A 24,199-nucleotide genomic window follows, 5' to 3' on the forward strand; every position below is an offset into this window, starting at 1 on the left:
TGAACTGGATAGGTGAAGTGGTGGGTTGTGTCATGGTATGATCTGAGTGGAGGAACAGTTGTCTGGGCCACCAAGTGCTATGAGAAAGGCAGATCTGTTGGATACCTTTTGGAACTGTAACCTGGGACTGGGAGGAGATGGAACAATGGGTTCCTGGTGTAGCGGAGGGTGTGGTGAAAGCATGGTGGCATAACAACAAAGGAAATTATGATAATGACAGGCAGGAGTAAGCCCAATCAAAAGATGATGGCATCAGATATTCATTTACTTGAAATAAGTGTCTGTGTTTTCATGGTGCCGCTATTGCTTTTACCTGCTTTGAAAGAGAGGTGGGGAAGGGAGATATACCTTCCCATTAGACTTGAAAGGATTAGATTGTTATTGGTAAATGTTGATAAACCTTGATTTTGCCATACACACACAAACAGACAAAAAAATATTTCCACCAATAATTGAAATGTATAGATAGGCAAGGTAACAAACATTCTGCTTAACAACTTATTTGAGTTTGACTTATGGATATTTACTTTGTATAAGTGACACATAATGTTGTTGTTTTGAGTTTTAATAGTTATAAAGCTTTAACTTTTTGAATCTCACCATCTAGTGTCATTAAATAACTAATGTTTGTTCTCCCATAATTTTTTGCAACTGTGAAAATTTAAATGTATAAAAATCTAAAGTAATGCTTAAAATTTCCACTACTGTGAAAATTTAAAGTGATTTCTAAAATAGAAACTATGCTTAAAATAAACATCAATATTTGTCGAAATTGTATTAAAAAACCTGAATTCTGCCAAGCCTATTTATCATGTAGTAATGTCTGGCAAGTGGACACCATTCAGGAAGGCAGTGGTGAAGGTTGTGGTAACAGGACTGGGGGCTGAGAGCTCCTTCCCTGTCAAGGATGCAACCTTTGGCAACCTCGATCCCAGTGGCATTCTGTGTCAACAGGAGGGGCTGAGGAAGAAGTCACAACCTCACTTTCATAATTTAGAAATTTCTCCTTTTCTCATGTCTGTTTTCAGATTTTCCAGAGATCACTCCCCTGTCACTTCCGGTGGTACTTGCAGCATGTGGGAGTAGCTGGTGCTAGAACCACTGCTGTTGTTGTGTCTCACTTTGCACTACGAAGTAAAGCCCAGTCTTGGGTATAGAGGCAGAGGAGCACTTGAGGGATCCCTAGCTACTGCTCTATGCCTTATAGGGCATTATTTGGTTGTGTGGCTTAGTGCATAGTTAGCTTCAGAGGGAAAGAGAGGCCATGTTGCCCTCCAGGAAGGTGATTAGGGCAAGTACCTATTGAATAACTTTACTTTCTTGCTGCCCAGGGCACTCCCTGGCACTGAGGATCAGTCACCCCCTTAACAATAGAAAGTATTGGAAGAGACCACCCTGCACCCCAAAAGACTTTGGGGAAGGGCCATTCCTTTCTCTCACAAGATGGCTTTGTGGAGGTATCTTTGGTGGGTTGGTATAGAGCTGTGCAAATAGCCGATGTTTTGGTTTGATGGCAAAACCAAAAAAATGCGGGAGAGGGAATTTAGTTTTGAGTCAACCCAAAATGAAAAAAAAAACACCACAATTTTTTTTGGCACACTGAAAAAGTTTTTAAAAAATCATTTAGGGTCCAAATTAAAAAGTTGTTTGACCTGCAATGTTTGGTGGTTTTTTTTTAACTTTACAGTTTTTTTTTAAATAGAACTGAAGGAAAATAAAAAGTCATTTCTAATCAAAAAGTTGAAACATTCAGTTTTGAAAATATCAGAACAAAAGCTTTCAACTTTTCTGTGAGGTAATTCTGTGATTTGAACTCAAAGTTGTGAAATACAAATAGTACATTGTTTGGTGGGAGAAAAAAAAAGGTTCTCCCAGCGCTTTGCAGGAGGTTTGCATTCTTGTGAAGGGAAGGAAGCTGGCAGGCAGTTTGCAGCAAGATCTACAGCTTTCCCTGCTGCGTGCCATCCTCACCTGAAGTTTTCAGAGAATATTTCAATGCAGCTTGAAGCCAGGTTAAGTGGAGTGGATTCAAGCATGGATAGGAATGCTTGACGGAACCTTTAGTTTCTTTACTCAATGAAAGATTCCTCTACTGTTGGGCTGCAGATAATGTGTGTTTATCAGTGATGATTTGATACTGGCTGCTATACAATTAAGGCAGGTAATTTGTATCACATAAACAGCAAAAAAGAGCTGATCACCTAGGGGTTACTCCTATTGTGAAAAGTATTTTAGTCCATGTATTGAAAAATGTCAGATATTTTGCAATGGGCTAAGTACCTGGAGCTTCCACATTCAGCCTGGAAGGAGGATCACAATCCTGTTCTAAATGTATCCAAGCACAACCTATTATTACTATGAATGTGCTGGACTTACTTTAGTTCTAATGATTTCTGCCTTTTGCAATAATTAGAGGAAATATTGCTTCTGCCTTTCTATTCTAAACTAAAACAAAGATTTTGGGACACATTTGCAAAATGTACAAGAAAATATTGCCTTCAGGGATCCTCGCGCCTTCTTTATTTGGAAAACATGGTCATCATGACGATGAAATATTTAGTTTCGAATTGTTTTGAAAGCAAATGGAGGAGAGCCTTAATCCATTAGGGCTTTCAATCCGGCCCATGGAATTGCCAACCCCATGGTGCTGCGGGGCTAAGGCAGGCTCCCTTCCTGCTCTGGCCCCGCACAGCTCCCAGAAGCAGCCGGCACCATGTCCTTGTGGCCCTTGGTGAGATGAGGTGAGATAATTGTCACAGTTACATTCCCACGCAGCTCTTTCTAAGCAAGCACATTTATGCCTAAGGTAAAAACATCACAGAGAAAACACATTGAGCCAATAAAAGAACCTACACACATGCTAATAACCTTACCAGAGATCACCCCAGCTCCAGTAAGGGCTTTGTCAGATGATCAGTCCTTCAACCCCCACCCAGAGTTTTTTCTGTGATCACAAGTTCATAACAGCTTTTGCTCAGAACAAGCATCCTCATGAATCTATGAATCATTCCTTTACCAGATTGGGTTTCTGAAGTGACCATGACTGGGTAATCAGCCCGACAAAAGGTCCCTTCTCCAAGGCAAAGCTTCAAAAGACAGAGTTCTTGCATAACGGGAGTCACATATGCATTTCTCTCCTAGAGATTTCTTGGGAAACCCACTTAATTTTAAAAGCTTCATTGTTTCTTTGAGACTTATAACATTTCCCAGTGTTTGTATTAGTCAGGTCTCCTCCCTAAAGATTTTACATACTATTCCACAATAATACATAAACAATGAACTTCCAAATATCTAAACTTTTGTCATTAAGGTTTAACTTCATTCAGTAAGGTTTGTCCAGGATATTGAAGGAAAATTCTCATATATGTCATACCAACACCTTCACTCATGTCTGTGTGCTGCTCCTCATTACATTTCTATAACCTTTACATCTTTCATATTCCTGAGAAGGTCTCCTGACAGACCTATTTTAATACATAGCTTTGAAAAAGCTGTCTGCACTGATACATATGATAGGTTACTGTGCTGAAGAAATATGTTTCTACTTTTAAATGTTTGGATTTAAACAGACCTGTGCCAGTCATGGCACGGACTAGAGATGAGTGAATGATGTGCATCTAATAATTTATTAGAGGAACTTTGCCCTCCTTTTCTCTTCACAGATTGGCTGAAAGCACATTGCACAACTCTTTAAAGTATTAATTGTTCAGAATTATTTAAAAATGACTCCAGAAAATAATTCTAGGCCAGCGGAATGTTTGAACTGCAAATAGTGATTGTTATAATTGAATATACAGCTAACCCTGGTACTTATGTGAGTATGAAACTGACTCATATAAATACACACACACAATGAAGTTCAAATTCTATATTCAGTTTCAGTATTCTCAGTTTCTGCTGTGTTTGGTAGTTCCATGAATCATCCAGTCAGAGAACAGAAGTAATACCAGAAATCAAATCCTTGCCACTCCCCATCACCCACTCTGGCCCCTCTGTACCATGGTAAAGAACCAACGTGGCATGGATGGGAGGGGTGTGTTGTGACAGAACTATACCATGCTTCACTATGGAGATTCCAGGTATGCTGCAGCCTATAGGGCAGCCTGGGAAGGATGCCATAGTTTAGACAGGCCCCTGTGATTGTCTAAGTAATGCCTGGGGCCTATCCAGCCCCTAGACCAACCCATAATCAAGAGGGTACCAAGGTGATTTAAAGCTGCCTTTGCCCCCACATCACATGGGCTTGTGAGTTCTGTGCTGTTCCTCTTGGGGCTTGTCTACATGATAAATTATTCCATAACCAGAAGGGTGTAAATTCTAGTCCACACCAGTGTGTTGTGTACTAACTGGCTGATGTAGACCCTTCAGGCACACACTAAAAGTCCCCTATCACAGGTTAATATAGTACTGTTGATATGAACTATATTAACATGCACTAGGGAACTTGTCATGCACACCAGCATGGTTCACACTGGCCTCATGACACCCTGGTGAGGACTAGAATGTTACACCTCACTGGTGCTGACTAACATACTGTGCAGACAAGCCCTTAGGGGCACAACACCAAATCGCACCTTGTCTGATTGATCAAATTAACCAACATTAGATGAATGACACATTTTATTAGCAAATATACAATTTTAAATAGTATTTCAGTGAATATTGAAGCAAAAATTGTCCTTTCTGTGAGCCTTGGCACTTGTGATGCCTCAATGCTCACAGAAATTGCACCCAAGAAGGGCCGTACCGATTGCCAGCTTATAACTCCCAGGCCTAATTTGCATGCACAAGTATCACCATTTTGTGTGAAATCTGGTAATTGTATGTTCAAATGCATCTAATTAGTGTCTTTTAAACGCAATTATTATATTTGCATATAAAGTTCATCAAGTGTACATGCATATTGGGCATACAATTGTGCCAGCACTTTTGTTGATTAACATTTTGAGTCTTTGTGCACTGCAGTTTGTTGGGAGCTTATTCCTTCACCCACTTACTTCCCTGGTCCTTCTCGCATGAACAGAGAGCAACAATACCCAAAGTCCAAAGGTGCAAACAATTCAATGTTTATTGGGGTGAACTTCCAGGAAGCATGATTCCAATTTCCTTCCTTAGTGCCCCCCTTCCCAGCTCTGACACCACAGAGCCTTACCTGTGTCCCTGTTCCCATTCCTGCCCTTAGCCAAACATGATTCCAATTTCCCCACCCTCATTCCCTGTTCCCATACCCCCCCAACCTACTCACTTCCTGATTGACTGCAGACTATATAGTAAAACTTGAGTTCTGCTTAGCTATACCTCAACCAACCATTTTCCTGAAATTTTACTAACGAATCCTAACATACTGTAACATGATTATGTAACCAATTATATCCCACCACCTTAATTAGTTTACACTTAGCAAAATTAATTATACAGCAGACAAACAATCACAGAACCAGACAGAGATTATACAGACAAATAATAGCAAAGTGGGAACTATAATGACAAAACAATACAGAAGTGAGGATTTCACATCCCAGCTATTGATAAGTGAGTTCTTGCCAGACAGGATGCTACCAAACTAAGTTTCCTTTTACATCTTCTAGGCCCTTCCCTTTCACTGGAGGCGCTAGGCATTATGAGGACAGGATTGTACCCTAACGGCCCAATAGCACCTGATTTCAATGTGACTAGGTTGGAATGTGAGGAGGTGACCGGTTGCTTCCCAGCTTATGGCTGCCTCTGTTACTTAGCCAAAGGCCTTAGCCTAAGAACAGGGCCTCAGACGGTCACAGTGAGAGAAGACTCTTATACCGGCAGACAGTGATTTTGATTCTTTCTTTTATACCTCTATAACTAGCCAAGTGATAAGAATGCACCTAAATTCTTAGAGTATAGGCCTTTACAGACAGGCCTGAATATCTACATCCTAAAACAGTTCTCTTTTCAATAGGATACAGAGCTCTCAGTCCTTCAATCCAAGACGCAGTTTGTGTCAGGCATCTTGAAGCCATGTATTTTTTCGTTTATATTGGCTTCAGAAAGGGAAAATTTAGTTTCACTATTACTCCCCCTTGTAGCTATGAACTATGTCTCTCCTGTGGGTAGTAAATGGATATTGATTTTCTTCATAACTGAAATACCTCCTTATTACTTTGATTAAACTGTAGATCTTCCTTTAAGATGTAAGAATTGGAAATTGATGAGATAGAGGATCTACATTACAAAATTGTTTTGGTTTTTGTATTCGTTAAATTGTAATTCAAGCTCTGAATATGAATCTTGCCTTTGTAACCTCTTCCCCACAGACAAAATTGGCATTTAGAACTAATGAAAAGATTGCGATTATAATTTTTTAAAAATTTTCTATGTTAATAGTCCTATTGCTTCAGTTTTTGTATTCCACCTTTGTCAAAATTCTGGCAGAATACCCTGGAACACCGATAGACTGAATGTTGATAGCATTAATCAACAAAAAGATTCAACAAGTTTTAATAGTACAAATTCAATACTTTGTGCATGCAATTTTCCTCAAAAATGAACATGAGCCTTTATTTAGCACTAACTAAAATTATTCACATCCTAAGAAATTTTCTTATTGTTGAGCCTTATGTTATAATTTTGTAAATAAAAATGTGATATGGTAATACACTATGAATAAGATTATAAATATGTAGTTTATAAACAGAATTTTGAATAAACTTAGTTTTTAGAGAGAATACTGTTAACATTCTACAAAATAATATTTTCTGTCTACTGACAGTAAGTGAAATGTCGGTGGATGAGGAATTAATAGGACCGAAAAGGATGCTTTTAAAAAACACTTAAAAGTTTTGAGTTGCTAGTTCAAATGAAGAGAAACATGTATGGTATTTTTGTGTCCACACCTTACCATAGCATTAGAACGCCTCACAATCTTTAATGTATTTATTCTCACAACATCCATGATAGCCTGGGAAGTGTTATTATCCCCATTTTACAGATGGGAAACTGAAGCATAGAGAGATTAAGTGACTTGCTAAAGGACATGTAGGAAGTATGTTGCGAAGCAGGAATTGAACCCAGTCTCCGGAGTCCCAAGCTAGTACACTAACTACAGGACTGGTCTTCCTCTCAGAGGGTTGTAGTTCTCACTGTTGGATTGGAGTTCAAGTGATGAAAGATGGGACTTTCTTACTCAGTAGAGGTTCGCATTCCAAGTGATAGTTATTTATTTTAGAGCAGCCTAGTGGCTAGGGCACTAGCTTGGGATTCAGGAGACTTGGGTTCAATTCCCAGCTCTGCCACTGTTTTGCAGGGTAACCTTGGGCAAGTCACTTCCCTCCGTGTGCCTTAATTTTCCTATCTATGAAATGACGATGATACTGGCTTCCTGTGTGAAGCACTCTGATATCTATGGATGAGAAGTACTATAGAAGAGTGAGGTATTTATTATTATTTGCTCCTATTAGCACGACAGCACCCATACAGATATCAGAGAGTGAAGTGATCTTGACAGGGCTCTCACACATTCAGTGAAAGTATTAATTAAGTTCTAGTATGTGTGCTGTGTAGTTGTAGCCGTGTCACTCCCAGGATATTAGAGAGACAAGTAGGGTGAGGAAATACCTTTCATAAGCTTGTGTCCCTTATGAAGTTGGTCCAATAAAAGATATTACTTCACCCACCTTCTCTCTCTAACTAAGTTCTAGCAGGGCAGTAGCAAAAAATACAGACATATTTTACTAGTAAACTGAGGCAATTGCTCCAGAAGTCAATGACATTCTTTTAAAAAGGAACCCCACAATGCATTTTTACAATCATCTTTCAGACTGGAACTACAACTTAAGAATCCTTAATCAGTAGATCAGAACCAAGACAGCACCATATTGGTGATGCAACACATTAATTACACTTTTTTTGAGGTCAGGAGATTTGGTCCAACACATGAAAGTGAGGGAATAGAATCATAGAAGATTAGGGTTGGAAGAGACCTCAGAAGGTCATCTAGTCCAATCCTCTGCTCAAAGCAGGACCAACCCCAACTAAATCATCCCAGCCAGGGCTTTGTCAAGTCGGGCTTTAAAAACCTCTAAGGATGGAAATTATACCACCTCCCTAGGTAATTCTTTCCAGTGCTTCTCCACTCTCCTAGTGAAATAGTGTTTCCTAATATCCAACTTAGATCTCCCCCACTGCAACTTGAGACCATTGCTCCTTGTTCTGTCATCCTCCACCACTGAGATCAGCCCAGCTCCATCCTCTTTGGAACCCCCCTTCAGGTAATTGAAGGCTGATATCATAGCAGCACAGGGGCCCCAAAATAATTCTCCTTCCCTGATGCATCTATGCCAACGCACCTTCCCGCTTCTGGTTTTGCTTTTTCATTTCTAGCGGAAGACATTCAAAGGCATATTGGGGTGTCAGATGTCTTTGAATGTCAGTGAGAGTTGGTGCCTGACTGCCCTTTGTGCCTTTGAAAATTTCCCTGCTCAAGATTACTAGAGGAGAAACTGCCAAACAAGCTGGGTTCGGTGGCAGGTTGCTGATGTGGGCAAATACTCAAGGGCAATATGACAAATCGCCAAATTCCTTTTCCAAATCATCTACTTATGGTTGTTTCCAGTAGATTAAAGCTGGTATAAGAAGTATCTACAAGAACATGCTGTGAGCTCTTTTTAAGATATTTTGCATTAGAAAGCCCAAATTATAGATGAGCCCCAAATCCTGGTTCCATCCACCCCTACACTTTGAAGAAGTTTGAATCGGAGTCCAAACTATGTCCAAATTCAGACTCAGCTACACAATGTATTCACACCGACTGGTGTATCTTTCCAGGAAATAACTTATCAATGTTTTCTGGGGAAAAAAATCCCCCGAAAATAAGCAATTCAGAGCTAGCTGAATCTGAAAAACAAAATAGAAAGCCTAATTTCAGGAAATAGACTTCCCATTGCATACTGTATCTGACTTACTGTAATAGCAAGTAGGATTCAGTGTTTAGTCAAGTGTGTGGGCACCTTGAATATGCCAGCAATCCATACGTCAACTTCATTGATTATCCCATTTTACTCACAACCACAGTCTATTCAGGTGCCAATGACAAAAAGGGGACTTTGTTACAGCCTATTCATGAAGAGGTTCATTATTCACATCTTTCATGTGAAGTCTTTTTGCTTGCTCGGAATTAGTTTTATATTCAAATGATCTGTCTGGACAAAATTTTCAGCCTCTAAAACTAGGAACCTCAATTCCTATTTAGGCACCTAAATAGGTTCCCTCACCCCAATTTTTATGGGTGCTGAGCACTCACAATTTCATTCAAAGTCTGCGGGAGCCACAAATGCTCTAAACCTTTGAAAATCAGGTCTCATTTATTTAAGTGTCTACATATCGATTTAGGTGCCTCGCTTCAGGTGATTGAGTGTGGCAAATTTGGACTCTGTGTTCTCTGTGACATACAGCATGAATTTCACACTCTAGGAATAGGCAACACCATGAAATAATTTAGTATTTGTTCATAGTCCCTCTCACTCCCAAAGAATTTAATAAAATTACCCAGTCTATCCATTCTAGATGTATTAATCATTCAGTCATAGGATAATTTTGTAAAACAAGGAGTCAGGACTCTTAGGGTATGTCTACACCTTAATGTGAGCCCAGGATTAGTAGAACTCAAGTTAGCAGACTCTGGTTTTGTTAACCTAGCGCTTGACCATATTCACTCATTTGTAACCATAGGTTAGGAATTGTTGAACCCTGAATCCCACCCTGGGGTTCCAGCATTTATACTGCAGTTTGTTGGCCTGAGACCAACCATCCATATCCCAGACTTCCTAGCAACCTCCCAAAATGTGGCCGCTCTAGCTCTTTGTTCTTGGGGCAGTGTGGGAAAACTTTACTGTCCACCAAATGTGACTGTCCTAAAAATTGGCTTCTGAGATTGTGGCATACTTTGGGTAGACTCCCAGAGCATAAGTCCAGCAGGGAGGCATCTACACTGCAAAACAATAAGGCTTGAACCCTAGGTCCTGGCTTGAATGAAGCTTGGACCCTCCACCCCCAGAGGGGTCCTGGGATCGTGGGTACAAGCCGCAGTTAGCACGATTTTTGTGCAGACAAGAGGGGAATTTTTTCTGAGCCTGAGTTTGAACCCTGGGCTTGCATTGCAGTTTAGATATACCTTTTGAGAATCTCTTCCTGATGCTGCCACTAATTCTCTGTTACCTCAACAAAACCATTTAACGATAAAAATTTCAAAAGTGCCTAAGTCAGATTTTTTAATATATTAGGCAGCTAAAGATGCAGATAGTCACCAAATGGGATTTTCAAAGTGTCATTGACTTCAGTAGGAATTTGGTATCTAGGTAGTTTTGAAAATGCCACTCAGCATTAACTCCATTTAAAATTCTTTCCCTATGTGCCTCCATTAATTTATTATTCAAATAGGTGCAAGAACACAAGGCTGTTGTGAGTTTAATGACTGATTGTTAAATGCTTTTAAATTCTCATTTAATAGATACTGTGTGATGCAAAATATAATTTTGAATGTAATAATATTTATGGAGGATGAAATGAACCAGGCCATCTCTGAAAAATTCAACAAAACAAAGCAATGAAATATGCATACACACACACACATTTATGAGATTTCACCCTTATACACTGGACACTTTTAAAATGTTCAATCTAAAGTGAGCTGTAGCTCACAAAAGCTTATGCTCAAATAAATTTGTTAGTCTCTAAGGTGCCACAAGTACTCCTTTTCTTTTTGCGAATACAGACTAACATGGCTGCTACTCTGAAACTTTTTAATAGTTTGTTTTGAAAAAATAATGAAAAATATACCAGATTCATCATAATACACAAAGTAAATAAAGAGGTTTTAAGATAAAGGGTTCAGTGGAAGGGGAAGCAACACATCTATCTTCAGGATCTGCAGTAATCATAGACCTCTAAAATGCAGCCCAAGTTGCTTTGAATTTTTCAGGCATTACCCTTCTGCAGAATGCCAGTCATTAGTCAGCTCTGAAGTCAGCCATGTCACTGAGCCAGGCTGGATTCCAAATATTAAGTTATAGCCAATATCTCCAGAACTGGGAATATCTCTAATAGAATGAACTCTAACTATAGCCTCTATATAGTTACTGCTTATTCAGTTTTATCTAGCTTAGTAAAGTTCTAGCAGATTGCAACACCAACCTAACATATTGTACATTTATTAATTAGCTTGGGAGTCCAGAGAATGAACTTTGCCTGGAAAGTTTGACAATTTTTGCATGTCCCCAAATATTAAACACTGAATTAATGTGGAATTTAAAACCAGTGGTAGAAAAAACTGGCTGCTCCCTATATTTACTGTTCATGAATCTTTGAAGCATGTCCTTCATCAGAAGCCACTGAAGTGTTCCTGTTAGCTTTGTTCTACTTTGGATCAGTCCCTTAGGCCTTGATTCATCAAGATACTTAAGTGTGCCTAGATTTAAACATGCCAGTACTTCCATTGACTTCAATCTTGCTGAATTTGGGGTTTTAGGTGCTGAGAATCCTCAGCTCTTGGATTTCACTGGGTATTATGGGAGCTTTGCACTCTGCACCTAGCTGAATTAAGGCCTCTGTTAGTGATTGTGGTATGAAGTGTGACTCATGGGGATCACTTTTCTTGTGGCTTCTACACCACTGACAGTTTTCTTACTATAACTATAAAGAAAACATTAAAAGAATTAACCTCGGCACAAGACTGTCATATCTGTCCCCTACCTAGACGTCATCACTGGGTTTATTCTAACTATATGAAACTGCACTGAGCTACTTGTTTTCCTCTGCTGCTATCATATCCTGCTGGCTTTGTCAGCAAGCCAATAATCTCAAAAAGTGAGTTCTCTTACCTCTCATTGCCTACCAGTGATGAAACAGGGATGCTGAGAGAGCAGGGGATGGAAATCTGATACTAATGGCACATGTTGGAGAGTGTGGCATTGTGTGGGCTGTAGAATGCAAACTTGTCAGACTGACTGCAGACCAAACCATTTGCCAGCTTCACCCCCACAGTGGGCTAAATGACTGAAGTGCAAATTTATGGGGAAATGAATGGGTTTCCTGCTGTAATTGTACAAAGTCTCTCAACAGGGCTATGGTACACGTTACCAGAGCTGATCAATAAAACACCAGCCAAACAGCGACTATATGTTCATCAATTAAAATCATTACCCCTTTTGGCTATGGATAAACTTTGTTTGAAACCGTTGCATATTTACATCATCAGCGTATCCTTGTGCAGAGTGATTTTGATTTTGGAGCTGCAGAGTGGTCCAGTGGCTAAGTCACTAAATGGGAATTCTGGAGACTTGGATTCTATTCCTGGTTCTGCCAGTGACCTGTTGTGTGACCTTGGGCACTGCGCCTCTCTGTGCCTCAGTGTCCCCCTACAGCTCTTTGTTTGTCTTGATTATTTTGATTTACACTTTCAGCATGGGGATTGTGTCTTACTAGGTTTCTTTGTACAGTACCTAGCAAAATGGGGTTCTGATCTCAGTTGGAGTTTCCAGGCACTACAGTAATATAAATAATTAATAACAACAATTACTTCTCTTCTGGGGGATGGGAGGTTCTGAGGGAGATGCACAGATAGGCATGTTTCCTTTCTGCATCTTATATAAATAAAATGTAAGGGCCACTTCAGATATTTGATCCCCAGGATTCAGCTTCCTAAGAAAAAAGAAAAGGAGTACTTGTGGCAGCTTAGAGACTAACTAACTAATTTATTTGAGCATAAGCTTTGTGATCTACAGCTCACTTCCTAAGAATCATTCATAGCAGTGGTTCTCAGCCAAGGGTCCACATATTCCTGGGGGCCCACAGGAGATACATCAACTCATATAGATATTTGTCTAGTTTTACAACGGGCTATATAAAAAGCACTAGCACAATCAGTACAAACTAAAATTTCATACTGACAAAATGAGAGTCAGCAATTTTTCAGTAAGTGTTCTGCGACACTTTTGGTATTTTTATCATAGAATCATAGGACTGAAAGTGACCTTGAGAGGTCATCTAGTCCAGTCCCCTGCACTCATGGCAGGATTAAGTATTATCTAAACCATATGATTTTTGTCTAACTTGCACTTAAGAATCTCCAGTGACGGAGATTCTACAGCCTCCCTTGGCAATTTATTCCAGTGCTTAACCACCCTGACAGGTAGGAAGTTTTTCCTAATGCCAACCTTAACCACCCTTGCTGCAATTTAAGCCCATTGCTTCTTGTCCTATCCTCAGAGGTTAATAACAATTTTTATCCCTCCAAGTCCTCCTTTTAACAATCTTTTATGTACTTGAAAACTGTTATCATGTCTCCCCTCAATCTTCTCTTCTCCAGACAAAACAAATCCAATTTTTAAAATCTTTCATTATAGGTCATGTTTTCTTGACCTTTAATCATATATGTTGTTCTTCTCTGTACTTCTCCAATTGTCCACATCATTCCTGAAATGTGGTGCCCAAAATTGGACACAATATTCCAGTTGAAGCCAAATCAGCGCAGAGCAGAAGAATTACTTCTCATGTCTTGCTTGCAACACTCCTGCTTATTCATCCCAGAGTGATGTTTTCTTTTTTTGCAACCGTGTTAGACTGTTGACTCATATTTAACTTGTGATCCACTATGACCCCCAGATTGCTTTTTGCAGTACTCCTTCCTAGGCAGTCCTATTTTGTATGTATGCAACTATTTGTACCTTCCTAAATGGAGTACTTTACATTTGTCCTTATTGAATTTCATCCTATTTACTTCATACCATTTCTTCAATATTGTCCAGATCCTTTTGAATTTTAATCCTATCCTCCAAAGCACTTGAAACCCCTCCCAGCTTGGTATCTCCACAAGTGTACTCTCTATGCCACTATCTAAATCATTGATGAAGATATTGAATAGAACCAGAATCAGAACTGATATTCACTTCCAGCTTGACTATGAACCATGGATAATTACTCTCTGGGAACAATTTTCCAACCAGTTATGTACCCACCTTATAGTAGGTCCATCTAGGTGGTTTTTCCCTAGTTTGTTTGTGAGAAGGTCATGCAAGACAGTATCAAAGCCCTACTAAAGTCAAGATATACCACATCTGCTGCTTCCCATCTATCCAGAAGGCTTGTTAACCTGTCAAAGAAAGCTACTAGGTTGGTTTGACATGATTTGTTCTTGACAAATAAATCCATGCTGACTGTTTGCTTAATTCTTTGCTCAATTGTGTTTCTGGGTACTGAAATTAAGCTAGCTGGTCTGATTTTGTAATCAACTAGTTTTTAAGTGAGGTGAAACTTGAAGTACCCAAGACAAATCAGACACCTTAAAGAAGTACAGTAGTCTGGAAAGGTTGAAAACAATTGATTCATAGTATTCTAGGAATTTTTACAATATATTTTGCATACTGTATATGAACAAAAGATGATCTCCAAATGCCCCAGTTTTGCTACCTTGTGACTTTAGGTAAGTCATTTAACACTCTTGAAAAAGGTTTGGATCTGGGTTTAAATTATCTTCTGATCCATACCTTTCTATCGTGAAAATTACAGTGCCATCAATTTTTTTTTATTATTATTATTTTATTTTATTAATAATAACCAAATCTTCTCAGAATCAAAAAAGGGTGCCAAAAATATTATTCATTTTGATGTCTCCTAACGTTCAGGTTCTAAAAAAGGCCCAACTGCCTAAGTACTGTAATATTTAAAATTTTATGGCGTTTACTGGTTCCAGTGCAGAAATTTTACAAGAGAACCTTTTCTCTTTAGATTACAAGGCCCATTTTGGCAGACTCCAAGATTCAGATAAATATTCTACTTTTCCTGGCTCATCAAAATGGAACCTGCTGTGGTGCAACCATTTGAAGCTGTTAAAAGTCAATCATCGCTTCACAAATGATTAAATCAAAATGACCTATTTCAATAGGTTAAGATGTTTCCAATTGATACATATCTTTCAATTATCCAATGTATTGAATTTCTTCTTCCTCTATTACTCTTATTGAAATTCAGTTACCATCAGTGCAACTTACCTTTCACATATATGTACTTGTATGCCCAAACTTTGGAGAAGGTTGGATCCAATGGGACCTCTACATTTCCCTTGTTTGAAAGTATTTAATACAACATTTAAACTCAAATCTTTAGCCTTCAGTATCACTTGCTGATTACATGTACCTGATATTGGTGAGATATTTTCCAATAAAATGCCCTTGCTATCCAAGTAATTTATTCTGAATGAGGCAACATCCTGGTGGCGACTGATTTTTCTAACAAATATTTGATGTAATATATTTTCCTATCTAATCATTATGGGATGCTCAGTTTTTAAATATTGTGCTGAGCAAAACTTGATCTTGTCCAAAAAAATCTCTGGAATTCCTGATCGTGATACCTTCCTGCAAAGGTATACTAGGTACTAATTTTTTTGTAAATATTTGTTCAGAGTGACGTACCTCATCTGTTGTTCAGTTCATACATGGACAGAAAGTAAATCCTAAGAATGTCATCATTTTTCCTAAGTGTACTGAGCAGCTTGTCTTTCTCAAGTGTTCTTTGGCTTCTTAATGAAGCCTACAATACATAGTTGCAGTTTACAGATTGTAATTTTCAATCATAAGTGCATTGTTTTTGCCAGAACAATAGTATTTGATTGATTAGCTCCTGTTATTAGCTAATGAGGACTAACATAGGCAACAGAGACAGAGCTAAGCACGTTCAATACCCACAGCCAAATTAAGCCATTTCAACCGAGGGAGCGAAGGTATAACTTGTGCTTATAAAAAACAAAAGGAAATACGAATAAACATTATTGGATAAAAGCTAGAAAAGGGTTAGAAAAAATATTTTTTTCCGTTAGGACCGCCGTCTGGAATGCCATATCTTTTAAACCATATGATCACACAGAAATGGATAATAATCCCATCCATCCCCACAAATATCAATTATTGTCCTTGCTGATATTCATAAATGTTTTACCTAGACCATCTTTGAATATCTACAGCAATGGAGTTTCACAGATGAAAAGGTTGTTCCATAGTCAAACTACTCATACTGCAAAATGTGTTTTGGGTTTGTTTTTGTTTCCCCCCTCCTCCCCCACATCTGAGGCTGAATTACTCCTTGCACAACTTCATGTAATTGCTCCTAGTTTGCCCTCCCTGCAGCACCTGGAACAATTCTTCCACCTCAATTATGCAGATGTCCTATAAATGACCATTGACAAGTTCAGAAATCAGGAGAGTGATGCTCTGGAACTTACTGGCTCTCAAGGCCTCCCCTTACTTGTCTTGCCAGAGCCCACCCAGAATTGATTTCTGTTGGTTATATTCATATTATTTCAGGTTTCAGAGTAGCAGCCGTGTTAGTCTGTATTCGCAAAAAGAAAAGGAGTACTTGTGGCACCTTAGAGACTAACAAATTTATTAGAGCATAAGCTTTCGTGAGCTATACGGCAGCCGATGAAGTGAGCTGTAGCTCACGAAAGCTTATGCTCTAATAAATTTGTTAGTCTCTAAGGTGCCACAAGTACTCCTTTTCTTTTTATTCATATTATTGAACAGCATAAAATATAGGTCCTGATTCAGAGCTATGCTGTGGCTTTCTCCCACTGGGTGAAAGGGTCTTACATCAACCAGATCAACCAGCCGAGGATCCTCCTACACTAGTGTGCTTTTTATAATTAGATAATGTTTGCAAGGCACTTATCAAATGAAAGCTATTAGAGAGAAGCTAAGTGTTACTATTTGTTTCATGCCTTAACAACTTCAAAGGGACTTTTCAATGGAGAGAGAAAAAAAAAGATGTCTCTTAAATATACTTTACAATCACATAGGCAAAGTTAACTGCTAATAAGTACAAACTAGTGAGTTGAGCTATTAAATTCTAGAAAGATGAGAAATGCTGAAAAGAACCTCAAATATAATATTTTAGTGTAAAGCGAATCTAATTGGATCACACTTCTTCTCTCGGGTAGGATATGCCAGGAGTTGCTTTTTTTTCTAACACAGCAGGGTGACAGGACTAGATAGATGCATAAACTGCTGCACTGCAGAGAAGTGTGAAGTATTCATAATAATATGAAATGCAACTCAAAGCTCAATGTTTTACACATTTCAGTGTGAGCTTGAACATTGGGCTCTTGTCATGGAAATTTCTGCTGAGACATGCACTATTTCCTACCGCTAATGGACACCTTTTCAATGGAAAATGAGCCAGCTTTCAAATAAAAAAAAATGACCCATTTTAAGCATAAATAAGCCTATTTTTCCAGCTAAGTCAGCTTACAAAACATGCAATAAGACATGATTTTGCAAGTTTTCTACGCAATAATAGCCATTTTTTCAAAATAATGAAGAAAGTTAAATTTTCAGGGAGAACTGGGGGGGTTTCCAATACAGCCTGAAAAGAAACAACTGAACATTTTTAAATGAAATTCTGTGAATTTTGCCCAGCCTTATATGTTCAGGCTCATTCACTGAGTCATGGACACTGCAATGATATTGCTATATATACAACTATATACCGTCCTGGAGCATTAAAATCCCAGTAGGGGATTTTCTGCCTTTCAGAATGAACTGCATGCAATAACATTTAGTTTCTATGTAAAAAGGCATACACCTCTTACAGATAGGTGGGATTTTAAGGCTCAATAGCTTTAATAGCTCAATAGCATTCTAAAAAACGATGTTTTCAGTGTTTAGCATCTCTCCTAGTTGGGCTGCCTGAACGGCAAGATTCTTACTGAGCCATGGTATTGACCAGTTGCCTTTGGAACCTTTGCTGGTGGCCTGCAGATGTTTTGAGAGCCAAAACATGGGTGCTTTGGGGTTTGGCAAGGGAAAATCCCCATGAAAGGCTGTCTTTTTTTTATAAAATGGACTGCACAGTGTATAATTTGGAGGGCCCCAGCAGTGAACTCTTAGCTGCAAAGTGGCTGTCTTGGGAGTCTGGCTTGTTAAGTGATAGTCAAAGAGGCTTTTTTAATTTTAAATGGCAGGGGGTTAATTGCTGGGGGACAAATTGCATCCCAGCCTCTATTGTTCTGCTGCATGAGGCAGTGATGGTATTTGGAGGAGATGGGGGAGGCATTTGTTTTCTCTGCAGCATGGAACTCAGCACCAATTGGCTCCCTTTATGACAGCACTCCAGGTACATGTCTGAACACAGCTATTGAGCATGCAAGATATTCCTACTACATAACATTAAAGGTGACTACAGCACCTCTCCATCTTTGTTCTCCATGGACAATGCAACACATATGGTTGATAGATAGATGGTCCCACACGAGATCATCATACAAGTAGGGAAAATACTCATTTTAAGAAGGGCTCATTCCTGCCTTCAGTGAAGTCAGTGACCCCCCCCCCCATCTTTTCATGTGCACCTCCCATCTTTTCATGTGCTGTTTATTTATACCTGCCTACTGTATTTTTCACTCCATGCATCTGATGAAGTGGCTTATAGCCCATGAAAGCTTATGTCCAAATAAATGTGTTAGTCTCTAAGGGGCCACAAGGACTCATTGTTTTTACTGATACAGACTAACACAGCTACCTCTTTGAAACCTGTCAAAATGGTTTATGAGTTCAATGGGAGCAGGTTTAGGCACCGAATAGTAATTCCATTTGATGGTGTATAACATTACCCTTTTGTCCAGCAGGCCACCATCTATGCTTCCATGCCCAGCACAAAAGGTGAATTGAGAACACTGTGGATGCTCCCAATGTGGAATTCACTCTGGGCCCCATTTTGGCTTTTAAGTTATGGCCAGCATTGGAAAGGTGGGGTAGGGTGGGACTTGAGAATGGGTTGTGCTGCAGCACCAGCATGGAGACCTGGTGCTCTCTAGTTCTTTGATGGATAGGTACTCAGATGATGAGCGTGGCATAAAAACTGGATGGATGGATGGATGGATGGATGGTTAGGTAGATCTAATGCGCTAATGTCACCATATCTAATTCTTTTGTGCAAAGATATTGCTTTCCTACTTCTATTACTTCTGAATATTTGGATTACCATTTAAAATACTATGTGCAGAGGGCATTAGGCTTAATACAATAAAGTGTGAGTTTATATTCAGTATGTGACTTAGGATTTAATTATGTAACTATCATAACATTAACGCATCATGTGACTAAATATTGGTGCATTAAAGTGAAACTCTACCCATAAAACCTGGGAATATTTTAATTTCTGTCCCATTTCACCATACAGTTGAATAATTGTGTAACTTATACACTGTTCACAAACATAAACCTATTATATCTTGCTTCATATTGTATTTAAGATAAAATTTGCCATCCCGGTCCCTGCAGCCCAGGGGAAAGCCACACACTCTCAGTAAAGCAGTAACTCAAATAAATGTTTGGCCTATATTGTATCGGACCAAATTGTATTTTGTTGTTGTTGCTCTTGATGCCTGAAGTAGAGGAAATTGAATTTTTGATCTCTCAATTTTTTTTCCAGACGATGGAAAACCCTAAGTATGAGCTTATTATAGAAGCGAAGGACATGGCTGGTCTTGATGTGGGATTAACTGGCACAGCGACAGCTACCATTGTTATTGATGACAAAAATGATCACCCACCAGAATTCACCAAGAAAGAGGTAAGAATTTGCTGGTTTTCTTCTATTAATCTTTGCATCCAATTGTACTTAGTTCTCTTTCTGAATATAAAATAGCATTATTTTATGAGGGAGGGGGAACACTTAGTCGGCTTTATTTCAGCTTCTTTGACCCACCTTTTCTAGGGCCACCCTCACATGAGGCATGCAGGCCATCCCTAAACAGGGCTGCTTGGAAATCTTGGTAGCTGCCCCATGCACCTCCCTCAGATCCCTGCGACCATCTTGCCAAGACCTTCGGCACATAAGCCTAGGCAAAGTCATGGAGGAGTGGAGGCTACCATAAACCTGTTGTCTGCCTTTTAGACCACTGATCCAGAATCCAAAGGCCAGAGCGAGTTTGGACGTTCAGTGACATAGAGGTTGTAGCTTCTGCCAGAGAGCAACCTAGATAGAGCTGCTAATGGTTTTGTTCAATATCTTCATAAATGATCTGGAGAATGGTGTGGATTGCACCTCAGCAAGTTTGCAGATGACAATAAACTGGGAGGAGTGGTAGATATGCTGGAGGGTAGGGATAGGATACAGAGGGCCCTAGACAAATTAGAGGATTGGGCCAAAAGAAATCTGATGAGGTTCAACAAGGACAAGTGCAGAGTCCTGCACTTAGGACGGAAGAATCCCAGGCATCACTACAGACTAGGGACCGAATGGCTCGGCAGCAGTTCTGCAGAAAAAGACCTAGGGGTTACAGTGGACGAGAAGCTGGATATGAGTCAGTGTGCCCTTGTTGCCAAGAAGGCCAAAGGCATTTTGGGCTGTATAAGTAGGGGTATTGCCAGCAGATCGAGGGACATGATCATTCCCCTCTATTTGACATTGGTGAGGCCTCATCTGGAGTACTGTATACAGTTTTGGGCCCCACACTACAAGAAGGATGTGGAAAAATTGGAAAGAGTCTAGCGGAGGGCAACAAAAATGATTAGGGGACTGGAACACATGACTTATGAGGAGAGGCTGAGGGAACTGGGATTGTTTAGTCTGCGGAAGAGAAGAATGAGGGGGGATTTGATAGCTGCTTTCAACTATCTGAAAGCGGGTTCCAAAGAGGTTTAAATCCAAAGGATTTAGACTGTTCTCAGTGGTAGTAGATGACAGAACAAGGAGTCATGGTCTCAAGTTGCAGTGTGGGAGGTTTAGGTTGGATATTAGGAAAAAGTTTTTCACTAGGAGGGTGGTGAAACACTGGAATGGGTTACCTAGGGAGGTGGCGGAATCTCCTTCCTTAGAAGTTTTTACGGTCAGGCTTGACAAAACCCTGGTTGGGATGATTTAGTTGGGGATTGGTCCTGCTTTGAGCAGGGGGTTGGACTAGATGAACTCCTGAGGTCCCTTCCACCCTGATATTCTATGAACTGCCTGTCAGCATGAGCACCTTTTCTATCTGGGTGAGATCCCTTAGCCTTTCTTCAACCAAGAAGTATCCACAAGGCAGTGGAGGATGGAGTTTAACATCATGCCCAGGACAAACTTTTATCTGGAAAGCGGTGATCAAAAGCATTTGTTTTCTCACCTTGTATATCTTCTTAAGCAAAACCTGACCTGAAGAAGAGCTCTGTGTAAGCGTGAAAGCTTGTCTTTCACAAGCAGAAGTTGGTCCAATAAAAGATATTACCTAACCCACCTTACCTATGCAAAACCAGTCAGTTTTGGCTTACATGGATTTCAGGAAACTGATACACAGGAAACAAAACTCGGAGCACTGCAGGATCCTTGGACAGTGTTCTGGCTCTTTGGACAGAGTCCCCAGTCTCTGAATCCTTCAGCATTTTCTCCCCTTTTGAAGTTCGCTCATTGTACCCTACTGCTTTTGGGCTCAGGTTGACATAATTTCCCTGGGGAATATATCTAATAAATTCTCCCTCCCTTTCATCAATACACTTACATACACCATTTAATATAATTTCCAAAGGCAGAACACAATCAAACCCCAAACATTATAACATAAAGTACTGCACAGAAATGGGCTGCAGGCGATGATAATATCCAAATTAAGCCTACAGAGCTATTTCCTTCCTTTCTCCCATAGCGGGGAGTCCCATCACTGTAAACTTAGCTCTGGGTCATATGATAATATGACACTCAGCTGAAATCAACATGTTTTGTCATGAAGCCAATGAATTTCAGCACTTTCCCTTTGAGACCTGCCAGCTTTCAGAGTTTGGTAATGAAACTCTGGTCCTGCTGCCTTTTAAATTTCACCTGTTCTGTATGATGATTTTCTGCCTCACAAGATGAATTCTATTGAACAATACTGAGTGCCTGGAAAAAAAACAAACAAACACAAAAGACATCACCTGTCTGTAGAACGATGGCATTTTAAGCTTCTATCCCTGTCATGGCTTCAGGCAAACCATTCCCCAAATCCTTCCCTTTCTGCCCCCACCTCTGTTGCCCAAAAAGGGCAAAAGATTCCTAGGAGCATTGGTTAATTTCACCAGTCAGTTTGACATCCAAAACCACCTGTTTTCAGATTTGGCTATAAAAGTTTCACAAAGTTCTGCAGTTTACAGGAATATTTCCAGATTGTAGGAAGTGAACATTAGAGATGCTGAATGTAATATAACTTCGAAAGGGAGGGGGGAATTGTATTATTAAACGATTATTTTCTTCTTGCTGCTGTTTGTTTTTTCCTGTTTAATTTTATTCACTTGGCAGTGTTTCATTTTCAAAAGAGTGATAGCAATTTCACTCTAATAATTATTCTGTCAGCAACTGAAGATTGAGGGACCAGACTGAAAAACAAGAAGGATTCAGAACAGTTTTTCTTGGCAGTAAAAATGTGGTCCTAAATGCCAACAACACTAGCTGCTTTCAGCAGGTGCTTTTACCAGAGCACCATTAAACAATACCACAAACAGTTTCTAGGGCCTGATCCAAAACCTATTGAAATAAAAAGGAGCCTTTCCTTTAATTTACAGGGGCTTTTGATCAGGCTGTTAATCCTGTTAGAATTATTTCTTTGGATCAGGCCCTTGACCCTGTAAGAGCTATTTCATTAGGACTTTTAGTTAAAATAGCTATATAATGTTGTATAACCATAGGCTCCCCATTGATGGTTATAAGTACACAAGAAGACTCAACATGATAAAAATAGGAAGCCATTCTATTCCACATTGCTATCAATTAGGCTTTCACATGACTACTTCCCTGAATTTCTACCATTTCCCTCAATCCTCCTCTTCTCCAGAAATAACTACGTCTATCTTGAAATCATTTTTATGGTCTGCTTTAATAATCTTCTTTGATAGTTTAGACCAACATTTCCAGCTGAATGAACACTCTGTTTTTGAGAAGTTCTGAACGCCTACACATTCCATATAAGTCAGTGGGACCTGATCTCGATGAAAACCCGACCATTTGCATTTATAACTATAGATTTAGGCAGCTAACTTTAGTCACCCAGGTTTGAAAAGTTTGACTTTAGATTATATGTTACACTCTATCTGAAATGCTTTTCCCTGATTTCCCTATTTAGTCCTATTGTCCTCATTTTTATTTTTTGCAATGTATCCTGTTTTGATCCCTTTCATTATAGTTTGAAATAGTAGCTTATAATAAAAAATCCTCTGCCTTGGTAAAGCTGAGTTCTGAAAACAAGCACAATCCTGGGATTTTTCAACCTGCTGCCTTCAGGATTTCAAGTCAGTAAATGTTGCCAGTGGACAGGATGGCTCAGAAAAATATTTGTAATTCATAAGTCAAACGCTTTCATTTCTAGATCGGATTTACTGCTCAGATGCAGTCCATATTTAATAGTACCTGAAGGTATTTTTTTCCTTCTGAATTCAGTGGTCTTTGGTGGTCTCTTTCTAGTTTCTAACACTGTCACATCCCATCAAGCAACACCACATTTATATCTACTAGTCAGTCTTAAAAACCAGGCGTGAAATGGCAACAAAAAGTCCCTAGTTCAGAAAAGCACGTGAGCGTGTGCTTGCTGTTAAGGATGTGCAGAACTTTCATTGACTTGAGACAGGGTGGAACTGAGTATCTGCCCAAGTCCCCGCAAGCCTGCTCTTGCAAATCTAAGCCAGAAACCAAACGGCACTTCTCACCTGTGTGATTCCTCTGCCAATGCCTGGGGTGGGTAGTTTGAAGATGTTGGCATGGCTGCTGCCTGTGATATACTTATTCTGTGTATAAAGAAGTGCAGCTTGGACCTCTGAGCTGTCATTCAGGCATCTTTTACAATAATTAAATACCTTTTTCTTCAAAAATGTGGAGGGGAGGAAAACCTACCATGGCAATCTATGGTTAAAAGAGAGCCTCTTTCTTTGAGTTACTAAGCTAAGGTGCCATAATTACTGCATTTGACTTTTGGTACAGATAGTTATAGATAGACTTTCCTCATAGCTGACAACAATAACGTTTAAAAGAAAAGAAAGGAAAAAAGAAAAGAGCTTCTACAGGATAGCTTTTGAGGCAGAAAGCTCAAATACAATAAATGATTTGATTTAGAAGTGCTATCATCTTTTATTTACTTTGAGATTGGCTGCTTTATATGCGTTCTTTTAGTACTGATGTATTTTTTTTCAAACTATCTCCCTTCTGTTTAAAGATATATTCTAACAGTCCCCTTTCTCTT

At 39.4% G+C, this 24,199-nt stretch overlaps 1 protein-coding gene across 2 annotated transcripts in view; it reads left to right on the forward strand.

Annotated features, from left to right (window-relative positions):
* The window catches only part of CDH13 (cadherin 13), a 781,695-nt gene that overhangs the window by 624,650 nt on the left and 132,846 nt on the right, over positions 1–24,199 (forward strand). For both annotated transcript variants that reach the window (XM_038368674.2, XM_038368676.2), the window contains one exon: positions 19,453–19,593. In XM_038368674.2, coding sequence (XP_038224602.1) covers positions 19,453–19,593 — 141 coding nt within the window. The remainder of the gene's footprint in view (positions 1–19,452; positions 19,594–24,199) is intronic.

This window comes from Dermochelys coriacea, chromosome 12 (assembly GCF_009764565.3).
Source record: "Dermochelys coriacea isolate rDerCor1 chromosome 12, rDerCor1.pri.v4, whole genome shotgun sequence".
Lineage (NCBI taxonomy): Eukaryota > Metazoa > Chordata > Testudines > Dermochelyidae > Dermochelys > Dermochelys coriacea.